This window comes from Vitis vinifera, chromosome 12 (genome assembly GCF_030704535.1).
Source record: "Vitis vinifera cultivar Pinot Noir 40024 chromosome 12, ASM3070453v1".
Lineage (NCBI taxonomy): Eukaryota > Viridiplantae > Streptophyta > Magnoliopsida > Vitales > Vitaceae > Vitis > Vitis vinifera.
This window is the reverse complement of record NC_081816.1, coordinates 1,720,096-1,741,520: the sequence shown is the minus strand read 5'-3', so window position 1 is coordinate 1,741,520 and position 21,425 is coordinate 1,720,096. Positions and strand designations below refer to the sequence as shown.

Sequence of the window (21,425 nt, the reverse complement as noted above, 5' to 3'; positions counted from 1 at the left end):
ATTTCATCATTCCCTAAATACTAGCTTTTACCTAACGATTTCTCCATTGACGACTTGTACAAACACATGAAAAAAAATAAAAATAAAAGGCTACTAAGGAAGTTCCCCGAGTTCCAATAACATATATCACATCTTAAAAAACTAGTCAACTAACTCTATTCTATAGTTCTTACAAATTTTTTTTAAGAACAAATTTATGTTCGAGAATTGAAATATGAAATACAAATTTCTCAACTTATTATTCATAAAATTACAACATATTTATATATAATACAAAAAATTATAAAATATTTTTAGAAAACTATCTAATGGTAATTCTCTTATTTGGATGTTGAAAAACTGTTGAGCTTACTACTATGTCTATTATTACATAATTTGATGTATTTTATTTTATTTTATTTTTTGGTCCAATAAAATGTTTTACATTTGTTTGGGTTACAAAAACGTTTATTTTATTTTTCTAATTTGATAATTAGGATGAGATTAACTTTTAATATTTTATTGAAAAATTAAATTAATATTTTTATATTAAAAATTAAATTTTAAAATAAATATTTTTTAAATATGTTAATTTTTTTACAACTAAAAATTATCTGTTAAATATATTTTTTAAAATAAATATATGTTAAATATGTTATTTTCAAAAAAATTGAGATTTTTTAAAGAACCTTGTAAAAAAATAATTTTCAATATCTCATAAATAAAAACCATATCCTAAGGTTATTGTAATGTTTTATATATGAAACATACAATTAAAAACTTTGTTACCATAATAGAACGAATAATACAATTTACTCCCATAAGTGGAGAATATCAAGTAGGTAACCTTCAAGCTAACTCAGTTAGTGTGGAATTGGATCTGGTTATTTTATTTAGTATGGTCACCAGAAGTAGAAGTTAAGTCATAATTGTAATGCTTATAATAACTTCTATGGCTTGGGCAGGTAAGGCTCTCCATTCCTTTTGATTCTATCTTCTTTCTGACATTGCTTATTCAATCCTAAGCCCCCATACCCGTTCTGTCATGCTACACTCAATTATAACAACTGATACAAATAGAATTAGATGTCAGCCACCTAAAAACCTAACTTTGATATTCTATTTGGTGTTATTTTAAAAATTAGATCATGAAAATCATATTTGATAACCTTCCTTGTTGTTATGCTTGCAGTGTAGAATGTAGATAACATGTAGATTGTGATTCTAAATTCTAGTATAATGATAAAAATGCTTTCCTGACATTTTTTTTTATATTCCCTAGCATCACACCCTACCTAAACATCTAGATGTGTCCAAGGACACATAGCTGTGGTCCCAAGTAGTTCACTTCACTAATCCGAGCCGAATTAGGTGCAGAAAATGGCACTAGTAAATGCCTCCACTTATGAGTTCTTTTGACAATAGGCACTTTATCTTCTCAACTTCAATGTTCCTAGTTTCCTTCTATGGTAGCTAAAGAAAGGAAAGATTGGTATTCAACCTGTGAATTCTTATCACAACACTGACAAAACAAGAATCTAAGTACTGGATGCTACCCTTACCAAATTCCATATCCAAAGAAACAAGTCTCCCATAGGAGTGATTCTTCTCATAGGAAAACTCTAGTGTTTTCAAGACACACTTCACCTTTTCTTTTACAAGGAACTATTAGTTATGCTTAAAGTCAAGTTTTTAGGAAACCATCAAACCAAATACGCCTTTACGTGTCCTTGTTTCTTTCCACACAAACAGCTCTAATTTTATTAGACTTTGAATGTGAAAGTTGTCTTTTTATCACTCACTTGTCTTTTACCTTTTGGTGCAAGTGAAGATTTTGAGAGCATGAATATCATCCTATCAAATGTTTGTGTAATTTGTTGAAAATTACATTACTATTGGAGATTTCATTTTTTCATCATTTTTTTCTCTAGTTTAAGAGTCTGTTTGGTTGGGATAACTTTTAACTCCTGTGTTTAGCAGTAGAAGAAGTGGAAGCAATAGTACTTACATAAAACAAAATGACCAAGCTTTTCCAAAATGTATGTTAGGAACCGTGATTTAAAATTCTGTATAAACACCCTTAAAACATGTGTTTAACTTTCAATGATATAGACGTTAATGTTTAGATAAGACTCAAGTTCTTTTCATGGGGCTTGAATACCCTAACAATGTCGATTAATTGAGAACCAAAACAGGATCCACCATCTAGTATTTTGTGAATATAGGATAGGATGCATCATACATTGAGAAGGATGTAACATTAAAAGTTACAAGTTACAAGTAGGTTGGACAATAGCTTTTATAGAGTGGCATCGATGCATATAACATGGAATAAACTTAAAGCTTCTTCCTTCTTTGAGAACAAAGGGAAAAAATTCCCAATACCAAAAACTATGTTTTTCTATAAGTGGGGGTTCTGGGAATGGTACATGGTATATATCTAAATAGTCAATGGGAATATCATTCATCTTTGATTCTAGTCTGCTTACTCATTAGAAAGTTGTTGTTTATTTAAATATAGGGAGGAAGAAAAGAATATTTTTTTTTATGAAATTTACTAGCACTAATATTTACCCATTATTTTTTTTTTAGGCTATTTCCTCCAACATCCATGCATTTATTTTAGCTAGTGGTAAAGCAAACCTCGGGTGATATGGACTCATCATTCTATGAAGGATTTGCCCCTTTTATCTTATAGAACCTATATATTAGAATCACGGATTTGTCATTTTTCCCCATAAAATTTCATTTTCCCTAGAAACTTCAACAAATGTCTGCATCTTAAGGGCTTCAATCTTTGGATGATAACAAACCATTTATGCTCAAATAGCCGTGAAGGACGTAAACAAAAGAGAAAAACAAAAGTAATGGGGAATTTTTTTTTTTTTTTTCTGAAAACCAAGATTCCGAGATGGGAAAAAAAATGGGAAAGTGTCAAAAACTTTACATAAAATAAGCCAAAAAGAAGATTGAGACCAACTTCAACCTTGATGCTTTGTAGCTCCAACAATGTCTCTCTCACAGTGGCCTACTGGTGGGGCTAGGGTTTTGAAGAAAAAAATTACACAAAGAACAGAGAACGGGACGAGAAGCTGGAAAAGTAAACAAAAATAGTATTAAAAAAAATGGTTTTTATGCTTATGTGGATTAATGGGGGTTATTTTGAACAATAGTTTTGGAAGAAATCCACTTTTAATATTAAGTTTTTGAAGAAGCCCATTTTGGCCCAAAACTCGACCAAAGGGATAGGAGCACATTTCTTCATTTGAGTTCCTTGGTGGGTTCCGCTTTGGATCACTTTATAATGCAATTTGTAGACATGGTGCAGCGTACTTGTGTCAAGCCGCCTCTCCAATCTGACCGTCTCACTACAACCCATTTCCGCTTGTTATATCAAGGATCAACAAGACTATGTTCTTTCAATTTTCACTTCCTTTGGTATGCTTATGTTTAAAAATCCTCACATTTAAACTTGAGCTTGAACTGGCATGTGCAACTGAATGCAGCAGTAAGGTGAAGCTACCCATGTGATGCAATCTTGGCTTCGTAACAAGTTTAGGAGTTGTGATGACACAAATACGAATAGTAAGGAAAAGGGGAAAAAAAATGATTTAAGTACACGTTTATTTCTTATTTTTTATTTTTAAAATAAGAAATTCTTTTATCACAATATAAAATTTTATTAAAAAAAAGTATTGATTTATGTCATACTTTTAAATGACTTGAATTTTTTTAAAATTTGGGGTAATAAAAATACTTTGATATCTCAATTTTTCTAATTTATTTTTAAGACAATTACTTTTTAGTGTTAACATATAAGAATTTGCTCTTGTATCTTATATGAACAGGTGACCATTCTTTGATTTTAAAAATAAAAACTAATAGTGTATTAAGACAAATAATTTTTTGTTTTACTATGAAAAATATATATATAAAAAAATCAAATATAATTAGAATTAGTTAAAAAATTATATATTTTTATTATTTAATTTTTATATGTTAAATGAATTTTATCGAATTTAAATTTATTTCTTTTTTCTTTTTTCTTTTCTTCTATTTTTTCTCTTATATTTCCTCTCAAATGTTTTGATAACCAAACATAGTATAAATGAATTCCAAATTTTATAGAAGATTGGTGAGGATGATTTCATTAAGAAAATTTACTATTAAAAATATTATAAAAAATTAAAAGAAAAGAAAAAAAAAAAGGATTTCATGCTACAATAAGAAATTTCAGTTTTTTTTAAAGAAAAACTAATATTAAAGTCCAATAAACCCATTCGAAAGGTAGGAACGTGAGACCAAGTAGCTAGGCAAATGTAATCCATGATCCCACAACAAACCACTTGCCCATCACACCCACATCCTAGGTGAGCGAGTTGTGCGCCATGACATTGTTAGGTGCCCGGGATTTATCACGGGAGTTGTCACAAGATAGCCCCATCATTCAACATATGCAACAACTCCGAATAATCCAGACCTACTTTCCACAATATTTTGGAATAATGATTACGTACGCAATATCCATATATAGTCAAATAATATTGCAGCAAATGAAAACCTTACAAGAATTAGTTCTCCAGGAAAATGTCTTATCTCCTGAGAAGACAAAGAAGAGATGAGTCAACACTTATTATGAGTAAATTTGAATGGTAGGTTTGACGAACTGAAGTATTTTATGACTTACCTAATAATCTCTTGGGTAAGATCATCTAAACCCAAATTTTATCTTTCTCTGGAATACTTAAATGCCCTAACAATTGAATCCAAGGATAGTTGAGTGGACCCTAAAAGTTAAAGTCTGCATGGAAGCTGTGCAGATAGGCTCAAGTTTTTTATCTACCCCTCCAACTAGACTTTTTCTTCTGCAACTGAAGTAGGTGATTTAGAAGATTCTATTCTACTAGATCTTCCACCTAGGGGTAGGTGAGAGCATTTGCATGGTAGCTTCACCAACGCTTGCTACTAATCAACCTGGAATGGTAGTTCTATATCAGTTTCATATATGTGCTTCTTTCTAACTCCATACAAGCTTGCATTCATTTTCTCCTCTGATAAGTATAAAACTTGGGAGTTAACAGTAAGTGGTAATTGTGACGGTGGCAGGGTCGACGAGTGAAAGAAGGATGGGTTCAGAAGAGTATCAGCCACTGTTACTAGGTCTCAACTCCCATGCCCGGATTCCAGACTTGTCGTCCTTTGCAGTTGAGGAGTTCTTGGCCCACAAACCAGTGGCTGTTAGATGGTGGCCTCGGCTGTTTGGGTGGGAGTCCAGGCTTCTCTGGCTCCTATCTGGGTCTTCCATCGTTGCTTCCATTTTCAACTACATGCTTAGCTTTGTCACCTTGATGTTTACAGGGCACCTGGGGGCCTTGGAGCTGGCTGGTGCCTCTATTGCCAGTGTGGGAATTCAGGGACTTGCTTATGGGATTATGGTATGCATGTTTTTCTTTAAATTTGATCTGATACTAAGCTGCATGGATGAGAATAAGGAACCAACAAAACAAGTTTGTGTTTTTGGGTTCAGGGTGTGGAAAAAAATGTTGTCCTTTAGCTGAAAAGGCAACAACAGGGGCAAGCCAAAGTACCTCTACATTTAGACAGTTGCAGCCCCACAAAATCCTGCATTTCTAGTGTTGCATTTTACTCATTTCAGTTAGTTTTAGATTATTCTAGCATAAACTTCAAAAATTGTATGGTCCATAAGTATGATTTATTGATGATTAACAATTTTCGGGTATTGCAGTTGTAATCATTTAAACAGTTAGTTCTTCACTTACCCAAAAAACTATGTATGAAGTTTCAGGAATTGGGGAGCATGGCAAAATTCTCATGCATTTAACCCCGTTTATGATGTTAGAGAGAGATTTTTGTTTATTATTTGCTTGAGCACTGTCGCATTCACATATCCCCTGTTCTGGAACATGGATCATTTTGAAGACATTTTCATGATGGAAGGTGTAGGGGCCCTTCTGTTAGCTTTTTTCTGACGTGGGAATATTTAAATTCCAACTAAATTTGTTTTCATTGATTATTTTGCCCAAACAAACAGTTGGGCATGGCCAGTGCAGTTCAGACAGTGTGTGGGCAAGCATATGGGGCAAAGAAATACAAGGCAATGGGCATCATCTGCCAGAGAGCAATCATCCTACACTTGGGAGCAGCAGTCCTTCTCACCTTCCTCTATTGGTTCTCAGGTCCATTCCTCCGTGCAATAGGCCAATCGGATAGCATATCGGCACAAGGCCAAATTTTCGCTCGTGGATTGATCCTTCAACTCTATGCATTTGCCATAAGCTGTCCAATGCAGAGGTTCCTCCAGGCACAGAACATTGTGAACCCTTTAGCATACATGGCTGTTGGGGTTTTCTTCTTGCATGTTCTCCTGACATGGCTAGTTGTTTATGTCCTGGACTATGGCCTTCTTGGAGCAGCCCTTACACTGAGTTTTTCTTGGTGGATTCTGGTTGTTGTGATTGCACTCTACATACTTCTAAGCCCCTCTTGCAAGGAAACTTGGACTGGCTTTTCTTCAAAAGCTTTTAAAGGAATGTGGCCTTATTTCAAGCTAACTGTTGCTTCTGCTGTTATGTTGTGGTATGTGAATCACTCCTTATTTCTCACTTCAAAAGCTGCAATTTATTGTTTTATTGAGTTCCACAATTTGGTAATGCAGTTTGGAGATATGGTACAACCAAGGACTTGTACTTATATCGGGTCTACTCTCCAATCCTACTATCTCACTGGACTCCATTTCCATTTGGTATGTCAGCTGAGAAAGGCATCCATTTTTCTCTTCCATTCGTATATGTCTATAACTTCTCATATTTTTCCCTTTTGAATTTTCAGTATGAATTACTTGAACTGGGATATGCAATTTATGCTGGGCTTGAGCGCAGCAACAAGGTCAGTGCTTAGTATGGTGGCATCCTTCGCCTTTTATGTTGTTTTCCTTTGTTTTCTAGGCAACCAAAAGGCGGGTAAGTACATTAGTTACAATGTTGGTACTAACAGGCTTTTGGGACTTGCAGTGTTCGAGTGAGTAATGAGCTGGGGGCATCTCATCCAAAAGTTGCGAAACTCTCAGTATTAGTAGTGAACACAAACAGCATCATCATCAGCATATTTTTCAGTGCAATCATTCTGATTTTCAAGGTTGGATTGAGCAAGCTATTCACAAATGATGCAGAGGTAATTGAGGCAGTGTCCAACTTGACCCCACTGCTTGCCATTTCTGTCTTCTTAAATGGAATTCAGCCCATACTCTCAGGTATCCATGGAACTATTTTAACAGTTTAGGCAGGGTATTGTTGAAATATATGTTCTAATCCTCATGGGCATTCAGGCGTGGCCATTGGGAGTGGATGGCAAGCTATAGTAGCATACGTCAACCTGGCAACTTACTATCTCATTGGTCTTCCCATTGGATGTGTTCTTGGCTTCAAAACCAGTTTAGGAGTTGCAGTGAGTAGAATCTCCCTCTCTCCTACGCTTTCTTGGTTTCTTGATTCCCAGTTTCTTGCTTTTGTTTAGTACTAAACAAATGGGGATTTTTGTGCAGGGGATTTGGTGGGGTATGATAATTGGGGTTCTTTTACAAACGGTCACTTTGATTATCCTAACTGCAAGAACAGACTGGAATGCAGAGGTAAGCTTCTCTTGATTAAATTGTATGCATCATTTTCTTTGTTGGATTGGGCAAGTAATCACCATTGCTGATGCTTTTCCAGGTTTCGAAAGCCGCCGAGCGCCTGAGAAACTCAGCAAATGTAGAGAATTTAAACTTATTGGAAGATGTATGAGAAGAATTCCACCATTCACACATTATTCTGCAAGCAAAATGATCTCCAATAGGCTTTTAAATTTTATTTTATTTTATTTTTTTCCTCTGCCTTTGAGTGAAGAATGTAAGGAGTAAAGCTAATTCTGAAGATCCATATATGATTTCTTCAAGTTTTGGTCATTTCCTGCTGCTGATGCACCTGTCTATGAGAGCTAATCATGTACGGGAAAGATTAGGAATAGATATTCATGGGGGTTGGGTTCTTCTAGTATTGTTGTGGCTTTTTAATGATAAAGGGAATAACCCTTGGAAAAGAAAAACTTCCAAGACGTTCCATAAATATTTGAATGAATAACACAATTTCCCTGGATTTGAGAAACTGCCAAAATGCAGAAGTTGGAGCCTCTACAAGCAACAAAACTGAAAGTCAGTCACAAGACAATTTGGCTCAATTCATATACTACATGAATAAATGGAATTATCCCATTTTCATAATGTCTAAACAGTCTTAACAACGTTGAGGTGATTCCTTAGGGAAAGGATTTTACATTGTATGCCACCAAAAAAGAGAGAAGAAACAAAAACAAAACTCAAAATTCACAGATTATCAAAATTTTTGAGTGTGTACAGCCTTTGTTTTGTTCATCATAACCATTTCAAACAATCAAAACATCTTGTTTCCCCTCCAAAGGATTGGATATGTTCTGCATCATTCTACCTCATCATCATCATTACTGTTGTCTTCATCATCATCCTCATCAGCACACTTAAATGATCCATTATCCATTTGTCCATTACTATATTTACTGCTATATCCTACAAGTAGATTAGCTTCTTCCTTTTCTGCCTCTGTTTTTGCCAAAGACAAAAGGATATTTGTTGCTTTTCGGTCAGGAGGAACCCCACAAAATCCCATTTCCTTGAACCAAAATACAGCACTGCCAAAATCCTTGTTCTTGCCATATGCATCCATCATTGCAGTATAGATTGCCTGATTGGCTTTGATGCCATGTACCTGCATTTCTTCATATTTCTCCATCATCTTCTCAAGATTACTTATTTTTGCATACCCTTTGATCAATGTCCCATAAGTAACAACATTGGGCTCAAAGCCGTCCTGTTTCAATCTTCTAAAGAATTTCTCAGCACCCTCCATGTCAGATGCATTTACATAAGCTGATAACATAGTTGTATAAGAGCAGATATCTGGAGTACATCTGCCAAGAACAAAAGATAACGAGAGCACTGACTTCTCCATTATCCAAAAAACAATCATAAAGACAATCAATTGTTATAAGCATGAGAATGGCTCTGCCAGGGTGCTTGTGACACAATCAATTTTCATAAATATGATAACCTCAGTATATGTTCACACCATCAACCAAAAAGGTGCCTTCAATGAACATAAGCCAAGGCAGCAGTGAGGACATTCATGACAAGAGTTGATGGTCATAAATATGATCATTTCAACATATTCCCCGTACATTTTGGCATGTGAGAGGTTTCAACAAGTGGCAAAGGAAGGTGTACATGGCTTACGTCCCTGTTTTGACTAGGTGCTTTCTAATATATTCCTTTCTTGCCCATAAAAAGAAACTTTCCCTGTGTGTGTGTGTCATCAATTGAACTAAAAGGGGTGGCTTGGCTTCAATGAACACGAGAAATGGATAACTTTCAAGACACTCATCCAACATATTTCTAGGCATCCAACAAGCACAGTACCAACAAATGAAAAGGAGATGAGAAATATTACTGACATTTAAGGAAAATCAGGTTGAAATTGTATTTAAAAGAAGGAAAGAAAAAAAAAAGAATTTTTTTGAAACACAAACATGTACCATTTGAATAATAAAAATTTGTTCTAGAACTGAATACAAAGGTAAATGTTATGGTTTTTTTATTCGGGTTTAGTTCCCTTAAAGCACATCATTACTTTCTTTATACAGCTTCATTCTTATCCCAAAAAGAATAAAAAACAATTTAGCAAATTGATTATATATCCCATCTAACTCTGAGATTCACATCATTCACCAATATCCAAATGATAAAGAGGAAGAAATGAAAGTGTCTAATGATCAAATGCCACAAGGAACAAAAGACCTGATCATATGGTCAAAATCATATTCTAGGAAAAACCATAATGTGCCATTTGAAATTTTTAGAAATAAAGCACTAAGGTATGTGCAATTGTTTGTCCTTTTATTCCAGTTTAGAAACAAAGTGCTGTGTTTTTTTTATCCCCAAAAATAAACAGAACAATACAAAATAAATCAAGGAAATGAAACATCCCATGACCAACTTGGAAAAAGCAGTAGTAGCACAACAACAAATAGATAAAATTGTCCAAAATGGGACCCAATTACAAGATCCACGACAGGAGACCCACAATAGAAAATATTAAGATGATTGAATGACACCGGTAATATATTTACAAAAAAAGGGAGAAAACAAAGAAGTATAGAGAACAAATACTCCAAATTATCTATCTAATTTTTAATTTAGTTCTAGGTGGAACCCATGCAGTGGTAGGTGCTGATCCTTCCACCAAACATATATGAGCATTACGAAAAGATTTCTGTATTCATGCAATCAATGCAATAAGTCCCCAAAGATGAGCAAGAATAAATTCAATGCTTTAACAAAAGCAAACAGTAACTAGCATTAGAAGCTTAGCATAGTTAATTGAAAAACATTACCTGTCTCTTCTCATGCTCTTGAACACGGTCCGAGCTTGGTCTACCATTCCAGAAATTGCAAATGCATCAAGCAAAATGTTATAAGCTTTGTGTGTTGGCCTGGAAAAAAAGAAAGAAAAGACCATTGTTACTCACAAACAATAGAGAAAACTATACACTATTTACCATGTTGAGGGTTAGCCATTAAGTCATCAACTTGTTCTGGTATGCTGATCAATCAAATATGAAACAAGACCAGGAAAGTGAAGGACAAAATTGTCCATCTATGTTCTAACACAATGAATGTCGACAAGGCAATCCATTTATTTAACTCAAACCCAACCAATTTTGTTTCTGGGTTGGACCTGGGTTGGGTTGTCACAAGACCAGCTAAAGCTCATACTACAACAAAAAAATTCATCCTCTAACAAAGAAACCATATATTGGTCTCTCATGTTCGCAATTGACAAGAAGTGAAGTCAATAAATAAATGAACCAAATGCAGCAGTAGATTGGGAAAGGTCTATAATGAAGGTTAGAACCAAAATTACCAGCACGAAAATAATGGAACTGTATTTTGTCAGACAGCTATCACTTGGCCACCAAATTACAACCTGAATATCACCCAACCTAAATCACTTTAGACCCTAATACCACAAATGAGACAAATGACTAGTTTATATTAATTTTCAGAAATTCAAAACTGGATTAGGATTTTAAAAAGGCAGGTTATGATGTCAAAATTTTCTAACTTGACTGAGTTTCAATATCAAAATTCTCACATCCAACCAAGGATTTTCTTTTCTTCATGAAGAAGGGTTCATATACAAGCTCCAAACTACCAGCAACAAAATATAGCTTAAAAAAAGCGAGATCACACCACTACTGTTGTGACTAGCAATGATAAAGTGAATTCTGTTTTTCTTAGAGTTGGACAATAATCTGATATCACTCAAGAGTGTATTAAAAAGTGCTAAAAGATGGAGACGAAGTGTCAATTCAAAGGCTTAAGTCTTCTTTTGTTTATTTTCTTTGGTCGGAGACGAAGATGTCTATAAAAGATGGTCCCTCGACCTTAGTTGATTTTGTTGGTTGGGTGGCTTCCCGTTAAGGGTGTGGTTTGGGCTGCTCCTTGGGCCTTGGTTTCAGCTAGGGTGCGAGGGACGTTTTTCTTTCTTGTAATTTTAGCCACTGCTTTGGTGGCTTTTTAATAAAATCTCTTTATTTATCCAAAAAAAAAAGTGTTAAAAGCACACAAGAGTACACAGAACGTATACAAAGTACACTTGGCAAAAAATAGGAAAGAGGGAACATACAAAAAATACCCCCTCCTTCAACCAAGCCCTAACCAATCTAAGAAGTGAACCATATTTGTATACCCACTGTCTATATACACCCAATCCACATAGAGAGATTGTTAAAAAAAAATATTCTTTAACCTTTGATCAAACACTTCCTCACAATCAAAGAATCTCCTATTTATTTCCTTCCAGATCGTTCAGAAAATGCAAGGAGGAGCGGCTTTCCAAGCCTTAATACACCTTCTATCTACAAAAGAGCCATGCCACCCAAGGAGAGTCTCCCTAACCAACTTAGATAAAACCCATCGAACACCAAAAATGGAGAGCACCAGCTATCATAAAATTCTCGCCTTGCCACAATGAAGGAGGATATGATCAATGGACTCTACCTCCTCTTTGCACAAAGCACACCTATTAACTAACTTCCATCCTCTTCTTTGAAGTTGATCCAACGTCAAAACCTTTCTTGAGCAAGCCTCCCAACTAAAGAAACTCACCTTCACAAAAATCCACAAGTTCCAAATTATCTTTAAAGGAAAAGGGGTGTATAATCTGTCTCCAACAAGAAGTAAGGCCCTCTTACAGAGAAGACCCCTTTGTTATCTTCCTTCCACACTATTTTATCCCCCTCCTTCCTCTTCATTGTCTATCCTTGGAGCTTTGAAAGAAACCTCTCCATAATGACCAACTCCCAATCATTCAGATTCCTAACAAAGTCGAAGTTTCAATTTCCTGCTTCCCCACTTTGCTCCCAAAAATCAGCTACTCATGCCTCATTTGGACCAAAAAGAGCAAACAAAGGAAAATCTCACATAAGGGTTGCTCACTCCACTATTTCCAAAACTTCACTCTACTCCCATCACCCACCTTGAAGGAAATCTTCGTATTAAAAAACTCCCACTACTTTCCAATCTCTTTCCAAACCCCAACCCCATAGGGCTCTTTGACCACTCCTGACCTCCAACCCCCTTTTTCCTCCCCAAACTTTCCCTTTATGATTTTCTTCCAACGAATCTCTTTCATTAGAGAAACGCCAACACCATTTGCAAAGAAGGGTCTAATTAAGCAAAGAAAGAGAGCAAACACCTAGTCCTCCTTTCGATTTTGCTTTACCAATAGAAGACCACTTGACTAAGTGCATTTTGTTCTCTAAGGCCCTCCTCCCCAAAGAAGATCCCTTTAAATCTTATCTAGTCTCAACCTAACAATTCTTGGGATGGTGAACAAAGACATAAAATAGATCGATAAACTGACAAGAGTACTACAAAGTAAAGTGAGTCTTCCCCCTTTTGAGAGATATTGTCTCTTCCATAACAAAAGCCTCTTACGAAACCGTTCTTCAACCTCATCCCAAACCGTCACTGACTTGTAAGAAGCCCCCAAGGGAAGCCCTAGGTAAGAAGAAGACTACTTCCCCACCTTGTAGCTAATTTTGCAAGCCAAATCTTCCACATTTTCCCAATTGAAATCATCTCACTTATTTCCAAGTTAATCTTCAACCCCGACATGGCCTCGAACCACATGAGAAGACAACACAAGAAAGTGAGTTGCTCCTCAGAGGCCTCACAAAAAACAATGGTGTCATCCGCAAAAAGGAGATGAGAGGTCTCTTCGCCCCCACCCCCTCTTCCCTCAACCTTGAATCCTAAAATAAAACCATCATCCCAAGCTTTTAAGAGCAATCTACTAAGAGCCTCCATACCAATCACAAACAAGTAGGGGGAAATAGGGTCCCCTTGTCTCACCCTTGAGCTTTGAAAGAAGCTCATAGGAGAACCATTAATTAAAACAAAGAAACAAGCTAAAGAGATGCATCATTTTATCCAAATTATCCATTTCAACCTGAAACCCATCTTGTCAAGAATTGGTAACAAAAAGTCTTAATTCACATGATCATAAGCTTTCTCAATATCAAGCTTGCACATCAGCCCACAATCTCTTTTCTTTAACATTGAATCAACTACCTCATTTGCTATCAACACCGCATCTAAAATTTGTCTTCCCTCCACAAAGGCATTTTGAAACTTGGAAACCACTTTACCCATCACTCTCTTGAGTCTATTAGCCGATACTTTAGTCAACAACTTGTAGAGACAGCCAACCAAGCTTATGGGCCTAAAGTCCTTGAGATCATCAACACCTTTCTTCTTGGGAATCATCACTAGAAAGGTCACATTTAGGCTTCAGGCAAACCTATCATGCTCATGGAACTCCTTAAAAAAATTCAGAACAAACTCCTAGCTGAAACGCCAAAAGGCCATTGAAAAACCATCCAGTTCTGGGGCTTTGTCTCCATTCAGCTCCGACAATGCCTCCAGCACCTCTTCTTTTGAAAAAACCCTCTCTAACTTTCTGGCCTCAGCATCATCCAACACCTCAAAAGGCAAAGCATCAACACCAAGCCTCCCACCCTCTCCTTCTAACACAAGGGTTTTAAAGGCACCCACCACCCCTTCTTTCAACTCTCTATCCCCTGTAAGTCACTCCCCATTTACTTTAATCTCAGCAAGGAAGTTTCTTCTTATGTGAGCATTAGCCATCTTATGAAAAAACTTGGAGTTTCTATCCCTTTCCTTAAGCCAAATTTCTCTTGATTTTTGTCTCCATGACACTTCTTCCATCAAAGCCCATTTTTGGTACTCCTCCCTCGCAGAATTCCTTGCTTCTGCCTCAGCAGTAGATAACATCCCTTCCCTCTCCTTATCATCCCAGAAGCCTAACTTCTTAAAAGCCTCCTCTTTCCTTACTAAGACATTGACAAACACGTCTTTGTTCCAACTTTTCAAAAACTGTTTCAAGGCTTTCAGCTTTGACACCAGAATAAAGCTGGCAGACCAGAGAAATCCAACTCAGCCACCAGCCCTTCACCAGATCAAAAAACCCTTCCTCTTTCAGCCACATATTCTCAAACCTGTAAGGACTGGGACCATTTCTAAAACCCCCTCCCTCCAAAAAAACAGGGGAATGGTCAGAAACAGACTTTGGTAAGACCCTTTGGATCACCCCACTGAAACTGATATCACTCATACAAATTTTGAGAACATAAAATCAATTACAAGGTACACAAACTAAATAAGTAAATGCATACATGGACATGAAGTTCAGAAAAGAAAATCAAATATGAATATTTGCCACATTATCCTATCAAAGCCAACAAGTCAGTGTACTATCTTTGCCTTTTTTTGTTTGGCACCTTTATCCTCTTATATATATCCCCTTATTTGCCTATCAAAAAAAGTCACCCAGTTAGCTTCATTCTAAAATGCAATATCATCTGGCTTTCAATGAGTTAATGCAAGTAGAACTAAAAATAAACCAATTTATTTTTCAAAATTTAGGTTGTAAACTTTGGGCTCATGGCATCATGACAACAACAAAATGAGTTACTACAGACCTGACACCTGCATCCAGCATCTCCTCAAAAACAGCTAACGCCTCTTCTTCCCTTCGAGCTTTCCCATAAGCGTTAATGAGTAAGGCATAGCTCACAACATCTGGCCGAAGACCAGCTCTTTGCATCTACAAGCATGCATTTGACTTCAAAAGTTTGACCAATTCATTATTAACAGAAGATAAAAAGGAAAATGAAATTAAAGAACAGAAATTTTCAACCCTTGAAAACTTCAGATGGATATTCAGGGGCTGCTCCTTCATAATATATAAGTAGATGGGAGCATATGTGCATGTGTACACCTTGTGTGTAAGCACACAAAGTCATTAATTTGAGCAGCGTCAATGCTTCTTTTGTCACATTTCTTTTTAAAAGATAATATTTTATCAGTCAGTAACAATAAAAAACGTTGTCACCAATGTTATTTCAGTAAATAGACTAATCTCTAATTACTAATAAACTTCTAGTTTGATCAAATAAAGTTTTATTTATAACTGTTCTAATTTTCAGCTTTGATTCAGCGGGATATAAAAGGATGTCAAATTTCTGCACTCACAAAAGAAAATAAATTAAACTTCAGCTCGAAAAGGAACACGAAAAAAAAAGGTGAAATAGATAAGCGTTGAGAAGATTTTTCTCAGATAATATCTATTGGATAAACCCAAGAATCACATAAACACAACCAAGAACAAAGCACACTCACAACATAGAGGTTCAAAGTCGTTTCATGAAGACCACCTACATCCATGGAAAAGAATCCACAAATGTTTCACTAGTGATCAATGAGATACACCCTTGTCTCTTTCCCTCACATAAGAAACAGCTCTTTCTCAAACTTTCCTAATAGCCAAAGATGAGTACTTCTCGATTAAACTCTCATATACACCCAAGAACTTTCTGTTGTTTTGATTCTTTCTCCAATGATCTGTCTATCCAGATCATCTCTGCCCCTTACAATCAGTAAAACAGCCCTTATTTATACCCAAGAGATTCTTGAATGCATGTTTGTTAAAACTGAACAATTAATCATAACAAACTCTAACTGATAAAACAAACTGATCCATGTTGACAGAAAAATCATGTGTATGTTCATAAAGTACTGCAAAGTCCACAAAAATGGACCAAGTGCACTTTATGAACAGTCCACTTTACACTAGCTTTGTCTGCACATTTGGCCCAGGTCCACACAAACAAGTCAAGTGCCTTTTAAATGAACTCGAGGCACTACACACACAACAAACACATTGCCTTATGTTTGAATCTTCCATTCCATTTAAATGGGCACTCTCCCTTTAACACCTGAACGAACCTCTTCAAACATGATTCCTCTTGCACAAGATTGTCAAGTGACCTAATTCAAAGCCACTTCTCAACAGTAAGAATGAAGAAGAAGCATGCAGGCCCAATAGTTGTATCGAGTTTTCTTGACTTAGACTGCTACTTATTTTCAAAAATTAATCTTCATTTAAGCTTATTTCAAGTTTTCAACTTGGAAAGCTAGAAAAATCTGCATGAGACAAAGGTCAAATTGGTAAGAAATACAAACTAAATAACTTCAAAACAAAATGACACCATTCTAGCATTCTTTTGAAAAGCTAAAAATCTTTAAATGGTTATCTGAGACTTTATGGCATGGGACATGAATCACATTAGGCTCATTGTCAGTGATAATAAGTTTTTTCTATTTATCAAAAAAGAATTGCAAATTGTAAGCTAAGAATGTGAAAAAAAAAAATCAGATAGTTCTTTAATTTACCTGATCATACGTTTTTGAAACTTCCTTGTAATTAGTTTCAAAAGACATTAGGCTATTGTAAGTAACTGTGGATTGAGGAACTCCTCGCTCACGCATCAGGCCAAATATTTTACGAGCTTTTTCATAGTTCCCAGCCTTTCTATACATATAAATCATCATGTGGAACATTTTCTGGTCCGGTTTCAAAGGTGATTTCTCGTCATCCAAAAGGGTCTCAAAAGTTTCTTCAGCTTCCTTAAACTTGTTACCCTGTAGCCCCATTTACATTCATGAACTTGTTAGATAGAAACTCAGATAAAAGCATGTATTAAATCAGTAAATATCAGGAGGATATCACAGCAGAAAAATCATGTGTCATTTCCAAAAAAGCCTCCCATTTTTCAAATCAAGTTGTAAAAGGAAAAGAGGTGGACTCATTCTATTAGTGTACATGTTATGATATTCACGCACAGAGTGCATGGACCTACTACAGACAACAATTAATTGACTTCACAAATAATCATATCACATCTTCCTATCTCTAAGTTGAATCCAGTTACATTTAGCTCTTATAATCTGGTCTTAGATTCAATAAGCACTTGACCTAATCAGGCCAAATTGGTTTGCACCCACCCCTCATCCAAAATGTATGCTATCTGTGATTACAAAAAGAATCCATGGATCTCATAATCAGGGATGCAATTCATACTCTCAAATGTGTAATTCAATCATTATTTGACTTAATCAGGTGCAACTTGATTTGCATCTATATGCTCATCTAAATTGTTGCTATTCGTGGATCTCTTAATCTGAGAGTAAATGTATGCTCATGGATGTGTAATTAAATCAGCATTTGACTTCACCAGGTCAAACTTGGTTTTCATTCGTATCTTCATCCAAATCATTGCTGTTCCTACTTCCAACTGAAGATATTTCAACATAGGTGAGGATACAGACTACAACACAAATAAGTTCCTTAAAACTCTTACTATGTCCTTATATTGATTTTTCCCCTTCTTTTTTGTACTTTATAATCTCTTATCTACAGAGTTGACAGACTTCTGTGTTTTTTTTCCCTTTAGCTCAACCTAATATCATTTTTTAATGACTATGCATATTATTCATGGACATTTAGAATAATATTTCATAATTTTTTGCAGTAGAAAAAATTTATGAAACCACATGTTTACATACCTTTATAAAGAGTAACACAAAAATAAAAACAAAGATCTTAATATAAGCATAGGTTTTATTAAAGATGGAATACCTCAACAAATATTTTAAGTATTAGTTGATAAGTCAAAGCAGAAGGCTCAGGGCCCGAAGACAGCATCCTTCGAAATACTGATTCAGCCTTATTATATTGCTTTCCTTTTCCATATGCTTCCATAAGAGCAGTGTGGGATATCACACTCGGTGAATAGCCCTTCTTATGCATGTCACCAAACACCCTCTCAGCCTTGTTAAAGTCCCCTTGTTTTCCATAAGCTGTAACAAGCATCAAGAAATCCATTTCACTGAAATCCCACCAGGGCTGAGTCTGTAGCCACTCAAGAATCTAGAAGAAAAAAGAAATCAGCAAATGACAAGAACACAGAACATCTAAGACATATCAAGCACTAAAAGCAGTTAAGTTGATGACAACAAAGTCTTTTTCCTTCATATAGAGATGAAAGGCAAATATTAATTACAATTAAATAAATGTAACTCTTGGATGCAACAAGCCCCAAGATGTAAATCATAAGTCAAAGGTTCTTTACAATTCAGAGTTGGATATATATCATGCTATGTGAACACCTTCTATGGATAATCATCTTTTTGTCTTTTAGCTTTAGAATGTGATGTCAAGGTAATCAATTGACTCGATTTTTGACATCTGTCACATGGAAAACATTCCTTCTAGATGAACTTTTTTGTTCTAATGTATGCATTTTCCTGCAGGATGAATTAAAGAAGGGTATTCCTCTCTTCACAACATAGAGTATTAGAAAATTGGACAATATTATACACATATGTTATGCTCCTAAATTGTAGCTACAGGTTCTCATAGATGTGGTCTTGTTTTTCACATGTCTTTTTTTTTTTTCTTTTTCCTTTTGTATCTCCATTCCCTCTCCATGTAATTGGATTTGCTTAATATGACCGTTTTCTCAAGTTCCTCTTTCCCTCAAAGCAAAGGCTACATGTACTCATTCTCACCAAATTGAATTTACTAAAACAATGTATCAAACTCAACTTAACTCAACTCAAAAAACCCTCTACACCATTCAATGTATCGGCACTAATGTACAAACATAAATTGCTTCTTAGTAATAATATTTTCATACATTCTGGAGCAATTTAATGGACACTATAGCTCTTAATCAGACAAGTTTAAACACTCCACTAGGCGTGTGATATTCATGGTAATCAAGCTTTTGTGATGTTTTGCAGGTATTTATCTCAGAGCTCTCAATCCAGATGATCTTAGATGATGATTGTAAGTGTTGGGATGAGTTTTGAGAATTCAACAGGTTTGCACAAAGGTTTGGATGCAAGAGAATATCATCAAGATAAGCAGAAACTCACCTAGGTCTTCCAGAAGTTTGTTCCCAACCAATTTGGTGTTTGGAGTTAGTTGAGAGGGCTACAGGTGTCCAAATTGTGTTTTTTTTTTTTCTTTTGATTAATTTTAGACTTGAGGAACAAAATTTGAGGTAGTTTTCACCCTCTCAGAAAATCACACGAGTCAAAGGAAAAATCAAGAAAAATGTTGAGACCTGGGGCACTCCAAAAAAGTTTGCAGCCTCCACCTGTGTGCTAAGGGCACCTAGGTGCTTGGGCGGGCACCAAGCGCCAGGGTGATCGATTGGTATCATCAATGTTTTGCAACTTTGGCTAAGATTGATGATGATCAATGTGATATGGTAAGGCCAGAAAGTTAGGACAAGAAAATAACTCGATCTTCAAGGTAACGTTGGATCCCAAAAGGAGAAAGGCACCATTTTGAATCATCAAACCAGCATGCACTTTGTTGATGTATATTTCACTTGAACCTAGGTAACCATACAACTGCATGTTAAGGGACACAAGGAGGTAACTGCAAGGCTACCAAAGGGATCCAAAGCCCTAGAACCATTGATTATCAATAAAAGTTATGCTTTTAGACTTTTATTCTATGCTATCTGCATCAATCACAGAAGCATATTAATTTATCTCTACAGCAAACAAATTCGACACCAATCTCAGTCTGTCCCATTCTCGCTTCTATGATCTCACAAGCTTTTCCTGTGGCTCGGACTCACTCTATATATATATATATATATATATATTTATGCATATATCTCGATCACAATGTTCCATTTCTTCAGCTGCTAGAATCTAATCAAAGACTACATGTTCTCATTCTGCCCAAACTAAAATTACTAAACAAATATATCCACCTAACTCTCCTCAGAAAAATCATTATCCCGCTTGGGGTTCAGCTAGTTTCTCAAATTCCTCTCCAGCCAATACCCCATTTTCAATATCACCACCTCTCTCAAAACCCCAAAACCCCATCGCATCCCTACGCACTCACAATGCACCCCCCACATTCCGTTACAAAAAGAAAAAGGTCGTGCAAAACAAAAACCCAATTAAAAAAAGGAATGGATTTTCCATACCTCACTGACAAGGCTCCATTTCTTGAGCTGCTTGAATCTAACCAAAGTACCCAGAACGAGGTCTCTGGGGAGAGCCTGGTTCTTCGTACTGAGCACTGAAACAGCAGAACCCACCTCCTCAATTTCCTTCATCATTCTCCTCCACTTCCTCTGCTCAGCTTCATCAGCTGCGTCTCTGAACACTTCAATTTTCTTCCTCCTCTGCATAAACTTTCTTGGCGCCAACATGGACACCACCTCCAATGTTCTGACCACGGTGCTTTTGGGTTTGGCGAAAACTGAGCGGAATGGAACTGGGTTTATGGTGGAGTCTCGGAGGTCGAGGGCCCTGGCGAAAATGGTGTCGTTTCGGAGGGGCGTGTACCCAATCATCATCTTCTCTCCCTGGTTTCAGTATCTGGGTGAGACTCGAAATAAAAAAGATCTTTGCTTGTCTGGTTCCTGGGTATGACCCTATATGGTAAGGACTATTCAATTGTTCCGTGGACTCGAGCAAAAATTCCGCCACGTAAGCAAATTTCTGCCACGTTTGCAACAAAATACTTGGCAGGAGTACCAAAATTAAAATAAGTAAATTAAAATCTACAATTGTGCAAATACTCAGGATCTTGACCATCCAAATAGGTTTTGACTAGGGATGAAAAAGTTTAACAAGTTTGTGAATACCACTTAATATGTTTTTACAAGTTTGAGTTAAGTATAAATAAATTTAAATTAAATTTGTATCAACTTATATAATTTATTTAATAAATAAGTAATTTTTTGGTCAACGCACGTAACATGAATTTAATCTAAATTGACTCATCTAATAATATCACTATTAATTTAATTATATCCTTAAATTATTTAATTTATATTTAAAGCATCATAAATTTGTTTTTAAATAAATAAGTTAATTAAGTCATAAATATGTTTGA

General features: G+C 35.8%; 2 protein-coding genes across 2 annotated transcripts; one reads left to right on the top strand and one right to left on the bottom strand.

Annotated features, from left to right (window-relative positions):
* Positions 1 to 4,979: 4,979 nt before the first annotated feature.
* LOC100250616 (protein DETOXIFICATION 41) lies at positions 4,980 to 8,132 on the top strand. Its single transcript, XM_002282896.4, has 8 exons — positions 4,980 to 5,414; positions 6,032 to 6,576; positions 6,656 to 6,742; positions 6,829 to 6,885; positions 7,011 to 7,249; positions 7,325 to 7,443; positions 7,541 to 7,627; positions 7,710 to 8,132. Exons 1-8 carry the CDS (start codon positions 5,106 to 5,108, stop codon positions 7,779 to 7,781), a joined length of 1,515 nt encoding a protein of 504 aa, XP_002282932.1. The 5' UTR covers positions 4,980 to 5,105; the 3' UTR covers positions 7,782 to 8,132.
* An 88-nt stretch (positions 8,133 to 8,220) lies between these two features.
* On the bottom strand, positions 8,221 to 20,940 carry LOC100250692 (pentatricopeptide repeat-containing protein At3g59040). Its single transcript, XM_002278314.4, has 6 exons — positions 20,509 to 20,940; positions 18,132 to 18,422; positions 16,886 to 17,134; positions 15,133 to 15,257; positions 10,459 to 10,557; positions 8,221 to 8,979 (listed from the first exon to the last, which is right to left on the bottom strand). The coding sequence occupies exons 1-6, from the start codon at positions 20,881 to 20,883 to the stop codon at positions 8,472 to 8,474; spliced, it is 1,647 nt and encodes a 548-aa protein (XP_002278350.1). The 5' UTR covers positions 20,884 to 20,940; the 3' UTR covers positions 8,221 to 8,471.
* Positions 20,941 to 21,425: the final 485 nt, after the last annotated feature.